General features: G+C 45.0%; 2 protein-coding genes across 6 annotated transcripts in view; one reads left to right on the top strand and one right to left on the bottom strand.

Moving 5' to 3' along the window:
• The window catches only part of MAML3 (mastermind like transcriptional coactivator 3), a 398,166-nt gene extending 388,647 nt beyond the window's left edge, over positions 1-9,519 (top strand). For both annotated transcript variants that reach the window (XM_080796502.1, XM_080796501.1), the window contains exon 5: positions 3,506-9,519. In XM_080796502.1, the coding sequence (XP_080652628.1) occupies positions 3,506-4,503 (998 nt within the window). In that variant the 3' untranslated portion in view covers positions 4,504-9,519. The remainder of the gene's footprint in view (positions 1-3,505) is intronic.
• Positions 9,520-11,881: 2,362 nt separating this feature from the next.
• Positions 11,882-16,090, bottom strand: part of MGST2 (microsomal glutathione S-transferase 2) — a 28,867-nt gene continuing 24,658 nt past the window's right edge. For all 4 annotated transcript variants that reach the window (XM_080796499.1, XM_080796498.1, XM_080796497.1 and 1 more), the window contains 3 exons: positions 15,635-15,705; positions 12,603-12,684; positions 11,882-12,116 (listed from right to left, as the gene is read on the bottom strand). In XM_080796499.1, the coding sequence (XP_080652625.1) occupies positions 11,987-12,116; positions 12,603-12,684; positions 15,635-15,705 (283 nt within the window). In that variant the 3' untranslated portion in view covers positions 11,882-11,986. The remainder of the gene's footprint in view (positions 12,117-12,602; positions 12,685-15,634; positions 15,706-16,090) is intronic.

Raw genomic sequence — 16,090 nt, 5'->3', positions numbered from 1 at the left:
AGGGGAGCGCAGAAACGGTCACTGTTACACGCATAGTTCTTGTTGTAGACACAGTTCTCAAACTTAAGCTGCATCAGAATCACCAGCAGAGCTTGTGGAAACACAAACCGAGGGTCACTGGAGGGGACGAGGTGGGGGGTGGGGGGCGCGGGGAGGGGGGGGATGGGATATTTGGGGGATGGGCATTAAGGAGGGCACGTGATGTGACGAGCACTGGGTGTTATATGTGACTGATGAATCCCTAAATTCTATCCCTGAAACTAATAATACACTATATGTTAACTAAATTGAATTTTAATTAAAAAAAAAACAAAACCAGCACAGTCGGCCTGGCCCCACCCTCAGAGTCTCTCATTCCACAGGTCTGGGGTGGTCCTGAGAATCTGCCTTTCCAACAGGCTTCCAGGAGTTGCTCTGCTGCTGGGGCTGCTGGCCCAAGGCCCACACTTTAAGAACCAGTGATTTCCATTAAGAACAAATTAAAAATGTAAAATCCTATAAACCCGGCAGAGTGTCCCTTGACTTTTCTGGGTTCATAACTCATTTATTATCTTTTGGAATAAAGAAGCCCACCAAAATATAATACTTTTTCTGTATTAGGAGTTATTCCATATGCTTTGGGTCCAGTTTTAAAAGTTTTCCTCTTTGAACTTGAGCTGTACTTAGACTGAACCACCAATGACATTGTTGGGTCCCTGAGGTGACTGGTACACTTTTTTCTTTTCTTTTCTTTTCTTTTTTTTTACTCTCATCCTTATTTTATTTTACTAACACCTTAGATATCATAATGTTATGTATCTGGGAAAACAGCAAATTGGTAGATAAGAAGTATTGTCCTTCGAGAGTTACGTTAGGAATAACTTGCATGAGAACCTCCACGAACACTCACCACTATATATTTCGAAGGTTTAATGACTATCTTTCCCTTATTGAGTTTTGTGCCTCTGGGCAATGTTACATGCCAATAGAGAAATGCTTATTTTTCACAAATACAGGCTTCCTACGAGTGAAAATAGGAAACAGACCCTTTTAAGAAAAAAATTGCCTATGATTTCTATTTGAATGTGGAAGATTTTCTTTGACACTGTGACCGGTGGGCAAGAAAATTAATTTGAGTACAGCGTCCCCACAATAATATCTGTCTTAGACAAAAATGGAAGAAGAAGAAGGAAAAAAAATTAGTCTGTTATTTAACATATATAGTAATCAGATAACGATAAGGTAATTCTTTAAACACATTTGCATTTTTTTTCTATACAAGTATTAAACTAGATTAATAAAAAGCATTTTGTTTCTATTTAGGATAAAAATATGGAGCTGAGTGCTGGTTTTAAAATGCCCTTTTGGGGCGCCTGGGTGGCTCAGTCCTTAAGTATCTGCCTTTGGCTCAGGTCATGATCCCAGGGTCCTGGGATAGAGCCCTGCATCAAACCCCACATCAGGCTCCCTCCTCAGCGGGAAGCCTGCTTCTCCCTCTCCCACTCCCCCTGTTTGTGTTCCCTCTCTCACTGTGTTTCTCTCTGTCAAATAAATAAATAAAATCTTAAAATAAATAAATAAAAAATGCCCTTTTTTCTATAAAAGTTATACCTAGATAGTAGTCATTTTATACTAAAAATAAAGGTTGGCTTGGATTAATGCTTCAATACCTCTTAAAAGGCATTGCAGCATTTCTGTCCTCTAAAAAGAGGAACCTATTTCTCATTCACCAAAGTGGCCCAGACCATTTCCAGTCCCTCAATATATCCATTATAAACATAAAACAAAAATGTCCAAAATATGGAAGTCTTTTCATCTGTTTCCAGCAGCTCATTAGCCTGTTTGCATAATTTGGGTCTAGCCAATCAGTCTCTGAGTCAGCAATATTTTCTCCTTAAAATTTTTTTATAAACAACTCGATAACCCATTTCACCACAGTTGATCAGACTTGCCATGCAGTCGATACAGATTTAGTCATTAAGGTCACAAAACTTCATAACAAGATTACAGATTGCAATATATACTCCCATCCAGTGTTTAACAGAAACTTTTGATTTTTTTTTTAATCACTTAGATATAATGAAGCTTAAAACGGAAAACTGAAACATTTCTAGGGCTCGCCCCCAGCCCTGGCAGCTTTCCCCCACAGAAACCATTTCATTTCTCAGTGCAACATGGTATTGATCTCAAGCCACAAAAACTTAAATCATAATCAAAATTCCCATAATTTTCTTTCTTAAAGAAAGAAAGAAAATATGGAGACCTATTTGCTGCCCAGAAATCAATAACCCCATCAGGAAGACAGAAACACACTTACTGCCTAGGTGCCAGGCTTAACAAGCTTACACTGTTCTCATCTGGTTTCTCATCCCAGTTCCAGGTGGTATCACATTTGCTTATAATATCGATTGGCTCCCATGCTGCATCTTTTTTAAATGTCCAGAAAAAAACAAAACAAGCCATTTTTCTGTGTCTCATAGACTTAATCATTATTAAGAGGGACATAGAAAAAACTTTTTGTGCACCTCCTAGCCCTTTACAAAATTAACTGGGGCTCTAAGGGTGACATTTCTTTCTCTCGGCTGATTTGGAAATTTCCTAGGAACATGTAAAGAAGGACTCCCTCAAATGCCTAATTAAAGTTGAGGAACTTGGCCTTCATTCTCTGGCCAGCTTTTAAACAGCATCATTAAAACCATGTCAGCGATCTGCCGGGAGAAGTAGTCACTGCCGATTTGTAGAAGTGAGTGGACTTTGCTGCAAAAATGCATAAAGTTCATTGCCAAGGAGCAAGTAGCGGGATGATTTCTTTTTCTAGCTCAGGAAGCTGGCCAGTTTGCACTGACATGTTATGATTCAGAGAATCTGGAGCATGTGGAAATCTGTAGAGTGGATCCAAAAAATGTCCCATCTGTCGAAATAGCTTCTTAGCAGAAGCAGTGGCCTTTAACCTCTCAAATCCCGCTCAAGTCTTAAGGGAAATTAGTCTAATGGTCTTTATTGATAGTATTCTCTACTGAACCATGTTCCGCTTCACAAATAGAATACACAAAGTGATCAGCCGTTGCTTCTTAATTTAGCCCAGGATGTGAATTCCCTCTCACCTCCAAGAATAATGGTATCTGATTGGTTGAGGATGGCATCCTATCAAGAAGAGTGAGAAAAAAATTTGCTTGTGAAGTGTGTACAAAAATAATAACAGAGTATATCAACTACAAAAGCACGTGTCCAGTATGATCCCTATTTTCATGTGTCTATTTATACAGGAGTTATCAGTGGTTATCTCTGGATGGGGGGAATTTGGGTAACGAATTTTCATCGTTGTACTTTTCAGTGTTTTCTGAGTTTTTTTACAATCAGCATATGTTATAGTCAGAAAAATAATCATTTTTGTTAAGGACTTATGATCAGAGTAGATCCTTTCATATAAAAGAATTTTGTCATGCCTAAAGATAATCCCAACAATACATTACAGTAAATTGCTTATCGAGATGAGTGGATGGGAATGTCTTTTCTTCTCCTGTAGGTTCTCCCCAGGACATCGCAGCTGTGAGAAGCCAAGCAGCCCTCCAGAGCATTCGAACGTCACGGTTGATGGCACAGAACGCAGGCATGATGGGAATGGGCCCCTCCCAGAACCCAGGGACAATGGCCACGGCAGCAGCCCAGTCAGAGATGGGACTGGCCCCTTATAGCAACACGCCTACCAGCCAACCAGGAATGTACAATATGAGCACAGGAATGACCCAAATGTTGCAGCACCCAAACCAAAGCGGCATGAGCATCACACACAACCAAGCCCAGGGGCCAAGGCAGCCCACCTCGGGGCAAGGGGTTGGGATGGTGAGTGGTTTTGGTCAGAGCATGCTGGTGAACTCCGCCATTACCCAGCAGCACCAGCAGATGAAAGGGCCGGTGAGCCAAGCCCTGCCAAGGCCCCAAGGCCCGCCAAGGCTGCAGGGCATTATGGGAACAGTCCAGCAGGGAACACAGAGCTGGCCACAGAGGAGCTTACAAGGCATGCCCGGGAGGACTAGTGGAGAACTGGGATCATTCAACAATGGCGCCAGCTACCCGCTTCAGGCTGGCCAGCCGAGGCTGACCAAGCAACACTTCCCACAGGGACTGAGCCAGGTCGTGGACGCTAACACTGGCGCCGTGCGAACCCTCAACCCAGCTGCCATGGGCCGGCAGATGATGCCGCCACTCCCAGGGCAGCAAGGCAGCAGCCAGGCCAGGCCGATGGTCATGTCTAGCTTAAGCCAGGGCGTCCCCAGCCTGCCAGCGTTCAGCCAGCCCCCAGCCCAGCAGCAGATGCCCGGCGGCAACTTCGCTCCGGGTGGCCAGAGCCAGGCCTACGAGCGGAACGCCCCTCAGGACATGTCCTACAATTACAGCGGTGAGGCAGCCGGGGCCTCCTTCCCCGGCCTCTCGGACAGTGCGGACCTCGTGGACTCCATCATCAAAGGCGGCCCAGGGGACGAGTGGATGCAGGAGCTCGATGAGTTGTTCGGGAACCCCTAGTCCAAAGGAAACCCGAGAACCACAACTCCTAGTGTTGAAAGCTTAAAACGTGAAAAAGAAACAGGATGTTGAGCCATCCCTGTTTTTTTGTTTTTTTGACCCACGCAAACTGAGCAAAACTGCAGCTGGCTGACAGTGAAAGATCCAGGTGCCAATCCACAGCCCCACTGGGCCTCATTTCACCTGATTTTCACACAGCAGCCGAGACACCAGGCCACGCCGATCCTGGCTGTGAGAAAGGGAGACACCACGGAGGCAGGCAGAGAAGACAGATCCGAGGCCCCTCCGCTCGGCCCTCCGGTGCTCGCCTGGCCCAGGGAGCTCTGCTCCAGCCGGGCGGGACTGCTGCCCAGCGTGAGGGCTCCGCCAGCCCCTCCTGGCCCCGGGGGCCGGAGACCGCAAAGCCTCGGGGGCCGGGGAGCGTCCCGCAGAGGCTGCTGCGTGGTTGCACAGGCCCAGAGCACAGGTCAGAAATGCGCTGAACCCTGGCTGCAAAGAGAGGTCAGGCGTCGAGACATGCGACTGTGTTTGGCGGGTAGGCACGAAGAATGGGAGACAGAGGATCCTACGAGCCTGTCTGCTGCCCTGTGATGACCCTCAGGAATTGTAGAGGCGTTGCTGTCAGCTGCCTCTCAAAGAGCCAAGCGAGCCTGGAGAAGGGTACCTCCAGCAGTCCTGGGGGAGGCAGCCCTCTGCCAGTGACCATGACCATGACGATGGCGGCCGGCACTCCAGGTAGTCGGGCTGGAGCCTCCTGGGGGCCCGGTGTCCTACCGATTTGGCTAGGCAGTTCACATCTACTTCCGGTGGCCACAGGGTGGGGAGACCCCGACTGGATGCTGTGTCTGCCCGTGTGGCCGCTTTTCCCCCACCCCCGCCCTTGCTCCTTCATGCCTCCACCCCATCCTGCCCTTGCTTCTCCTTACAGACTATATGAGAAGAAATGAAGCTTTTGTCTTTAGGGGACCTGGGCAGAATCCTAATAAAGGCAAGAACTTAGACAACGCCTGAAATGCAAAGGCAACACTGGAGTTTTCTTTCTCTAACGTGTAGTCGGCTGAATATTCTCTGCCCGAAACTGAGCAGCCCCTCTGACGTTGCATGGCGGGTTACCATGAACCACAACCGGTACTTCTGGTCTACCCTGGGAGGCGTGGCCCAAACGGAGCCCTCTCTGGCTCCCTTTAGAAAACTCCCAGGGGTGATGCTCTGAAACTGGCCTTGCCCTTAATCCCTCCTCACCAGAAAGACGACTCGAAAACGCTCAGAGATGAGGAACTGAAGGGTCAGTTGCTCCACCTGACCCATTTTATGATAAAAAGAAGGAAGATACTGTTCCTTCCACATGGGCAAGGTCATCCACTTCCAAAGTCCTGTACAGTCGTTCTCGTTGTAATTCACTCAGATCTGCCCCAAGCGACGTCTGCTGGAAGGGATGACAACCTCTGCTACTTACCGTAAGGCTGTGTCTTTTGTCCTTGCTGCTGTTCCCACTGCCCCGTTTGGGAGGCCATGCAGCCTCTTGTCCGGAGGAAGAGCGGAGCGTGCTTTTCTCGCGCTGCACTCTCCCTCAGTGTCCGAAAGCCTGGCTCCCTCCGTGTGACCACGCACGCCTCTCTGCAGCACGCGTGGGCACAGGCTGTGGGGAGCTGGCCTGGCTGCACTCACGGGGCGAGTCCTGAGACGGGGGACTGGGGGGGGGGGTTCAAGAGGAAAGCTGGGGGCAGAGGGCAGAGAGGTGACAGGCAGGCAAACACTGTCGTTGGCTTGCTCACCATGTCCCAAGGTGGTGGATCTACTGAGCAAGGGGCAGCATGGAGACCGGAGGAGGCCAGGTGGGCAAGAGCCCAGGCAGGGGCTGTGCTCCTCCTAGGAAGACCTGGTGGCAGGTGACCATGAACTCCTTGCATAGGGAGGGACGCCACCATGGAAACTCTTGAGTAGAAACAGGTAAAAACCAGACGAAGAAAATAAAAGAGTAAACAAGCAAGAAGACAGAAAACATAATTACCTTTTTCTGAAAGGTACAGGAAACATATATGAGCAATGATGAGAAACTGGAGGTGGCCGGGGGGAGAAGGGGGCTCCATTACCTTTTAATAGCTTCCTCCAAATGCTTAGTACTGGGACCAACTAACTAGAGAGGTAGATTTTAATAAGGTCGTTTTGTTTTTGTTTTTGTTTTTGTTTTTACTACGGTGCTGATGTATATGTAATGTCTAAAAAAGTTATTTGTAAATAAGTTTTTACAATACTGCAGATATCACTGGGTCTACTATCTGTAAAAAATATACATATAAATATATATATACTGTTTGTTTAAAATAGAGTATTTTTATTTCATTCCTTAACTCATCATCACAGCAGTGGTATATTGCACTTCAGATGACATCTAATGACTAATTTGTACTGTATGACCTATGGCAACTTGCTCCATTTTATTCAGATTTTTCTAGTTTTCTGTTTTTACTTTGTACATTGAGCATTGCTTATTTCCTTTTAAGAAATGTACAGAACTCTGAAATGTAGAAATGAAGTGATGTTGACATACCACTTTTAAAGAAAAGAAAACAAATAAAAGATCATTATCTGAATCAACCCAAAGTATAGTTTATTTTAGGAATGTCACTGGATCTCCAACCTTAATTAAACGGATATACTATGCCTGGGTTTTAATTGATTAACTGCAGTTCCTGTCTCAAAATTCGTGATATCATTAAACATTTATTTAACAGAGGAGATCAGTCTATCATTCCTAGTCTTTTTAATTCAACTGCACAACTAAAACTTTCTAAATTTGCATCCCAAGGGATGTAGCAAACAGAAGAGAAGAAAGTCAGCTATGAAAGGAACATACTGAAGTCCACTTGTAGATTCAGTACTTACAATTTCCAACTGGCTCATTAGAAAATTGATAGTAAAATTTTCACTTTAAAAAAAAAGAAAGAAATCTCAAGGAATATAGGGAAGGAAAAGTAACACAAGGGTCTTGCCCCACTGTAGCAGACACTGTCCACACACACACACACACCCATGGACACCTCACTTCTAGCCCTCGCTGCATCTCTCTTGGCCTGCACCGTCCACAAACTGTTGGAAATGATTAGAAGTTTACATTTCTTCAGATCCACGGTAGTCAGTGACTCGCTAGTGCAAGAATGTGAGAATGCAGTCGGGTGGCCTGGACAAGTCCTGAGGTAGGATTTATGTTCTAGAACTCCCCTGTGGGACCAGGCAGAGGCTGAGACTTTGCCTGAAGTTGTCCTTACTTGGCTTCTCACCCTTCCCCACTCCGTTCCGATTACCCTCCTGGAGGGCCTTTGCTAACGAATCACACACATGTGAATCACACACATGTGAAACCCCTCCCCTTCTAGGAGACTTGACCTAAGACTTTCCATCAAACTTGAAAAGGCACAGTAAAACACCACCATTCAAAACTCTCTGGGTTAAGAAGAAAAACAGCCCACAAGCACAGAATAAAATCATCATCAAAAACAGATCCAAAACAAAGGTGAGTTTTAACACATACCAACCAAGAGGGAGAGTGCATTTGACTGTGGGAGAGGCCAGTCCTACTCCTGGAGGACAATGGTTCCAGAATGGCTGCCGAATAACTGCGTGGAGAGAACAGTGTGACCTGGGGCTTTGTCCCACTGATAAGGGCTTAGTACTCTATCAGATGATAGGAGCTGGAAGAATGAACTGATGGGCGGGGAGGGTAGTCTGATAAACAGAAAAACTCGAAGCTCCAGAAGAGTTGAGTATTCCTAAGCCCTGACTCATTAAAAGCATGCATCTTCATTGACACCAAAGTGTGTCATGCACAGGATGAACGCCATCCCCTTCTCCTTCGGAAGGATTTCCTATATGTGTCTCTCCGACCTTTTTAAAATCCCAGTGCAGTAAGTGTGCGATGCGGGGAGAGGCAGAGAGTAAACATCTATCTGGGAAGTCACTCCACGTTTGTCTCAGTGAGAAAGATGCATTTTATTGCCTAAAGTTAAGGAGCTTTCAGAAGCACCAGATGAGCTATCTCTGCCTGTGATCATTCTTTTCAAGGAAAACTGTGTCTGGAGACAAGAGGTGAAAAAACAAATGAGCTGGTATTTTTCCTTATTAATGCCACGCCCACCTCCAACCCAGCAAAGGCAAGTCTGGGAGAAGAAATGCCCAGAAAGGGACCAAAGCTACTTGATTGTAAAGTCAGTGCTCTGTTATTTTCTTTTTTCTTTTTTTTCCCCCCTCTTCTTCTCTTCTCTGTTTTGTCCTCTAGTCTCTTTTCCAATTTCGATGACATTTGATTCCCTTACTGGTGTCTTATGGGCAAGCCACCGCGACCTGTCTGATTTCATGCAACAGGTGGAGGCAATTACGGCAGCATCTGCACAGGGGAGGCCCTGGCATCCCTGCCGTGTCCGGGACAGCTGCTGGGCCACCGCTACTGCTGTGGCTCTATCGATCCCACAGATCCCACAGCATAGAGCACTCAATTAAGAAAAAGAAAATCTTAAAAAAAAAAAAAAATTCACAGCTACCAAGAATCTGATTTTAGGTTTTAACTTCTTAGAAATGATTTTTGAACTTTGCATTATGAACCTCATCAAAAGAAAAGTAGACGATACGATGAGTAACTGAACACTTGCCTCAATATAGTAACTATTAGCACTGTGTCATATATGCCTTCCGTGATCACTTTGCAGAACAACTCCAAATAAGTTATCCTCATTCGGTTCCTTCACCCCTCAACCTCTCAACATGCAGCTCCTGAGAATTAGGACATTCTCTCCCCTAGCCAGAAGATCGTTACCGCGCCTCACACAATTAACATGAATTCCCTGATACCACCTAATTCTTACTTTATGTTCAGATTGTCCCAGTTGTCTCCCACATGTCTTCCATAACTGTTTTGGGTTTTTTTCCCAACCAGGATTTGATCAAGGATCCCATATTTCCATTTGGTTTTTATGCCTCTTAAGACTCTTTTACTAGAGAATAGTTTCCTGTCCCTTTTTTCATAACATTTTTTGAGACAATGAATCTGATTTCTAAAAATAAAACCCATCAACTGATTAGTATACAAATCATATACATCTATAATTCTCAAACAGATCAGAAACTCACATCTCTCTGGCCAGCATGTTTCCTCCTTGTAGCCAAATTTATAGGAATTAAAATAATCAAGAGGTTGCCTTGGTAACAATAGAATTAGAACAAAGGAAATAAATTTTATGGTTCAGATGTTTAAAGATACAAAGCTCTGATAGCCTGGTGTACCCATCTTCTTTTTCCACAAGTTTTTAAGCAAATTCTGTGTATTTGTAGTTTACTTTTTTTTTAAAGATTTTATTTATTTATTTGACAGAGAGCACAAGCAGGGAGAGCAGCAGGCAGAGGGAGAGAAGCAGTCTCCCTGCTGAGCAGGGAGCCTGATGCAGGACTCAATCCCAAGACCCTGGGATCGTGACTGGAGTAGAAGGCAAAGGAAGGCAGATGCTTAACTGACTGAACCACCCAGGCACCCCTGTAATTTACTTTTTAAAATCTCTCCAATTGAGATGCAACATAGAAATTGTTTATAAATGCTCAAGCGCCGGACTGAGAAAGTCGTGTGTTCTTTTCGCCACTTCCAAAGGATATGATTATGCAGAAACTGTTCTTTGGTGTCAAAAATTTGCTTTCTGGGGCAACTGGGTGGCTCAGTGGGTTAAAGCCTCTGCCTTCAGCTCGGGTCATGATCCCAGGTCCTGGGATCAAGCCCCGCATCAGGCTCTCTGCTCAGCCGGGAGCCTGCTTCCTCCTCTCTCTCTCTGCCTGCTTCTCCGCCTACTTGTGATCTCTGTCTGTCAAATAAATAAATAAAATCTTTAAAAAAAAAAAATTTGCTTTCTTTCTTCCTTATTGTCTTCAATGTGTAAAATAATCAAATGTCACAATACAAGTCATCATAACTGATCAGAATACTAAAAAGTAAAAAGGCCATAGAAACACAGCATTTTACAGTGAGGAATAGCCCCATTTTAACCAAGGAAAACAGAGGTGAAGAGCCACACGGAACTGCGGTAGCGGGCCCAGCACGGGCTCAAACAGGACTGGTGTTGGCCGGCTCTGGTCTTCACTCCCTCGCTAGCCTCCCCCTATGGGTGAGGGGCCTTATTCAAAGGCAAACAGCCCGTGAGGAGGATCCTGATAGCCCCATTTTCAGACCACTGCGTTCTCAAGGTATTTGCAAATATTTAGTACTGTTATTTGGGACACGGGGTTGTCATCTCTTCCCCACTATTCTGGAAACACTACTTTTTCAATGCCTTTATCTTTTTTCCTATTATGCGTAGTCTTTAAAACTTCCTTTGTACCCATCCCCAAAAAAGAAAAGTCCCAATCAACAGCTTCTTGAAGATGCCCACGACAGACTCGACGCTGTCCAGATTTCTCTAGAAAAATTGACAGAGCCCTTTTCCTGATGTTAAAATGTGTTATATGGGCTCATAATTCCATTTTCCTGAAGTCCCTGAAAACTGTGAGGTGAACTCATTCCCATCCTACAGATGAAGAAAGTAGGGCACTTGGGTGGCTCAGTAGATTAAGTGTCTGCCTCCGGCTCAGATCATGATCCCAGGGTCCTGGGATAGAGCACTGCATCGGGCTCCCTGCTCAGGAGGGAGCCCGCTTCTCCCTCTCCTTCTGCCTGCTGCTCCCCCTACTTGTGCTTGTGCTCTCTCTCTAATAAATAAATAAAATCTTAAAAAAAAAAAAAGACGAAGAAAATAAAGAAGCAGGGTCACAACAGCTGCCAACCCCAAACCCACATGACACAGGAAGTATAGCAGAACCCTGTCCTTGCTCCAGCTGTGACCATGACCCTCCTTCCCCTGACCAGGGGCAAGGACATCTGCTGTACACTAGTCTTGGGATGGTTCCTTAAAAATGATAGGCCTTTCCCCCCACCCCTTTTTCCCTTTTTCTTTCAAAAGTAAATTTTGCACCCAGATTTGTTTTGTGCTATTAGTTGATGACTGTCTTCTCTGGCTACTTTATGTGTTTGCCTGACTTCCCCCCATGTACAGCCACCTGTTGCTCTCCTACAACCCATAAAGGGAGCATGGCGACCTGTTTAGCATCTGTCTGGAACGTAGTAGTGGGACAGGAGTAATGGGACCATTATCGGTGCAGGGACGACGGCCCCACAGAAAACCCAGCACGCAGTCAGGCTGCTTTCTCCCACATAAGCAGTCGTGGCTTCAGCACGCATGTCAAGAACCAGAGCCCATGCACCTTCCACTGAAGATATGGCTGTACCCTGTCATGGTGGACTTTAATTCTTAAACAGGAAATGCATTCTCTAACGGGTATGTTCCTACAAAGCCATTTCAGGAAAAACAAAACAAAGACTTCTCTTTTTAATAATTGATCCCTTGACTCCACATCACCTTCAGGGTAGAAATAGCTTCTGCAAACATTTGGGCAAAGGGAGGGGAGGACGTCAGAAGGGTCTCAGTTTCTTGGCGACATTGAGGTCCAGGTACTCGTCCAGAAAGCTGTTTGCAATCCCCAGGGCGCCTAGGACTATCAGCAGAGCCAGACTCCCCAGACTCAGCCGGAAACCGGTGATCCTACAGGACAGACACGAGGCAGAGACATGGTAACCAGTGCAGCAATGAAGGGAGGCGTTCTGGGGTAGGCTGCTCGCCGCTGGCACCTCCCAGAACTTCAAACACTTTTGCCATTTGAAAATTTGGATTCATCACATGAATTAAAGGGGATGCCTAGCCACAGAGGCTGGCTCCTCTGCACACTAAAAGGATGGTTACACCTGGGCAGGATTGTTTCCTTTGCGACTTTTTGGAGATCGTGTGCAATCCTTGCAAGGATTTCAAGTGTGGTGGCCGCAAGCGCACACTGAGTGCCCAGTTTGTACTTGACGTTTCCGTCTCACCCCTAGTTATGCAAGGCCTGGGAAGAAGGGTCTCAGGCCACTCAGATCACTCATGCAACCATGACCATCGGGGCTCTTACTAACCCCAGGAACACGCAGCTAATTCGGACGCCATCCAGCCACTCTTTTCCTAAGTGTCACCCAGTTCGTAGGTTCTCCTTACCTTTTTTTAGCTGCTTCCGAATATCCCCAGAAATACTGGTGACGGGCATATATGTACACCAGACCCAGACAAGTAGCAAAAACTACAGAGAGAAAACAGAGAAGATACAGAATGTGATGGCGGCCTCTCAAAACGTGGTATGACAACTGAGAAAATGCTCACAAAATGTGTACATGTCCAGAATGCACAAATAGCTCTGACAAAAACAACTTAATTTTTTTAATGAGCAAAATATTTGAATAGACAATTCATACAGGAAGAGAAGCAAATGTACCAATAAGCACATGAGAATTTTTTTCAACATTATTCGACATCATTCAGTATCAGCAAACTACGTCTTAAAACCACAAGGACAGGATACCACTGCAAACCCATTACAACAGCTAAAATTTAAACAGACCAACAACACAAAATGTTGGCGGTATTGATATCCTCATACATTATTGGTGGGAATGCAAAATAGTACAGCCACTTTGGGAAAAGTTCTGATAGTTCTTTATGACTCAACTTTTGGGTCATACTTTTTACCCAACAATTTCATTCCTACATATTTACCCCAAAGAAATGAAAGCAGATGTCCATAAAAAGACTTGTACAGAATGTTTATTGCAGCTTTATTCATAATAGTAAAAACAGGAAAGAGCCCAGAAACCTACCAACAGGAGAATGGATAACCAAACTGAGATAATCAAACTACAGAATACCACTCAGCAACGAAGAGACACGGATACTTGCAACAACGTGGTGAGTCTCAACATTCTTCTGAGTGAATGAAGCACGGCACAAGAGTAAACACTGTATGGTTCCCACGATGGCAAGTTCTAGAATGGGCAGAACTGAACTATGATGAAAAAGACCAGAATGGTGTTTGCTTCTGAACGTGCCTGACGAGGAGGGGCAGAAGAAAACGTTCTGGGGACACCTGGCTGCCTCAGTCAGTAAAATGTCCAACTCTTGGTTTCAGTTCAGGTAATACCCTCAGGGTTGTAAGATGAAGCCCCACACCGGGCTCTATGCTCAGCATGGAGTCTGCTTGTCCCTCTCCCTCTGCTTCTCCCCCTTCTCTCTCGCAGATAGACAGATAGACAGATAGATAGATAGAATCTTTTAAAAAGAGAAAAATTTTGAGTGGTAGTCATGTCCTGCATCTTGATGGGCACACACTTGTTAAAACTCACGGAATGGACCATGTATGATCTGTGCCTTTCACTATACAGTGTACAGATTTTACCTCAAAGAAATGTAAAGTATAGCAGGATCTTCTGTCATCTTGTCCCATAAAAAATATCAATACTTTCCCTACCATCAGGGACCCTCTCTCTTCCTCAGCACCCAACGGATGCAAATTGCGAGAGCCCTCTGGCACACACTTGGAGCCTATCTTTGGGGCTCTGATATCCTGAATAAAATTAAATTCCTGATTTTATTAGATCACAAACATTTTCTTTAGTTTCTACTCTACACTGAGCAGAGTCTAAGGATTGGGGTCAGCAGTGCAATAGATACAAGCTCCCTGTCTTTCCGGAGTTTATCAGCAAAGACAGCCAACAAGGAGAAAACTTGGAAGAACATCACAGAACTGAAAGTGCAGGGAAGGAAATGAGGCAGGAGGGCTGGAACAGCGGGGACGGAGGAGGCCTCCCTTAGAAAGGGATCAGGGAAGGCCTCGTGCGGGGAGGTCACGTGCCTGGGACCTGCGGGTGAGAAGAAGGGGGCCAAGCGAAGAGACGAGATGGCGGGGGTGGGGGGCAGCTGGCATGTGAGGGAGGAAGTGGAGAGATCCTGAAGCAGACTGCAGTTCTGAAGCCTCCCCACCAAACCCCCCATCTAATGACTTAATTCTCTCGAAGCCAATGAGAACTACTGCAGGCAATTAACAGGCAACTTAAGTTTTCATGAGAAAGAACAAAATTATGACAGAAAATCCTTTTCTGACAGTGGGCTTCATTCAGCCCGTTACAGTGACATCCAAAGGGTCAAACAGCAGAGACTGAGTCCCATTATCAAAGGCACGTTTCTTATTAGTCGTTAATGCAGTCTTACCTGACAAGGAACAATCGCCTTCATTCATGCCCTCAGGGGACAAAAATGTGAGTTGGAATAGAGTTAAGAAGTCTCTCTCTCTGAAGGACATTTTATCTGAAATTCCTCAGTTGACAGCAAAAATTACAAGAAAACAGTGAAGGGGGTTGCCTTTGAAAGCCACTGGATTGGGGTTTAGTGAAATCTTAGCCATCAAGTGTCAGACCCAAATGAGGTGATGAAAGCTATCAGAAAGCCAAAGAGATTGAATTTCTCCAACTCAGGTAGCCAGTGCTGCTCTGACCCCATTAAAGAAACAGGCAGATTTGGGTTAAGGCTTCAGCTCACCAAGGATATTCCCAGATGTTTGCAGAGCGGCTACACACATGAACACGACAGCCTTGTGAACTCAAGGAAGGGTACACATGTTGTTGAGAAAATACCTATGGACCCTTCCTGTACTTGAAAGCCAGTTTTCTCCCATACTGATGAATGTTAAGTTGAGCAAACTACGTAAGCTGTTAGTTTGTTTCCTCATCTGTAGAGTAGGCATCAGTTACAGAACCTACTTCACAGGAAGGTTTCAATCCTACCTATCCTGTCCATGGGATGGGTTTGAAGATGTAAAATAGTACCCGGCATGTAGTGAGTGCTCAGTAAATAATAGCTATGATCATTAGGGTGAACTCTTGCAGAGAAACTGGAATTAAGGAATCAGAGTTGAAGACCGTGATCATGTCATTTTCATCTGGGAATGCCCAGCATGCGGTTTGCTCCAAGATGATTTTTTTGTTTTGTTTTGTTTTTGTTTTTTGTTTTACTGAGTTAAACTGAAATGAAGCCAAAGTTAGCTTATCTGCAGAGCGGTGCTCTTTGATGCACAGAGACATGGATTATTTTGTTTAAAACAATTTCCGGAATCAGTCGATGTTTGGTGGCACATCCGTTCCTTAATGGTTCTAAGAACCACAATCATCATTAGAACAGAGTCGATCCTATTTTAAAATTACCTTGATTGAAATACCATCCAGCCATCCACAACGTAATCAGAAATATGGGGTAAAACTCCACACAGTTTTGTCTGTAGGAAAAAAAAATATAAAGACATTGGTCATTTTTTTTTAAGATTTTACTTATTTATTTGAGAGAGAGAGATAACACCAGTGCGGAAGAGAGGGAGAAGCAGGCTCCCCGCTGAGCAGGGAGCCGGATGCAGGGCTGGATCCCAGGACCCTGAAATCGTGATCTGAGCTGAAGGCAGATGTTTAACCAGCTGAGCCACCCAGACACCTCAGACATGGGTTATTTTATGAGAAGACTCAACCTGGAAACATTATGCTTTCATCTGGAGGTAAATGTCTAATCTCTTCTTATAAAAATAATCTAAGAATTACATAAAAACTTAGATGTCTTTTCATGTCAAATGAGTTTTCCAAGGTAAGACTCAAACACTGTTTAAACCTCAG

This window comes from Martes martes, assembly GCF_963455335.1.
Source record: "Martes martes genome assembly, chromosome: 2".
Lineage (NCBI taxonomy): Eukaryota > Metazoa > Chordata > Mammalia > Carnivora > Mustelidae > Martes > Martes martes.
This window is presented reverse-complemented; position numbering and strand designations above follow the sequence as displayed.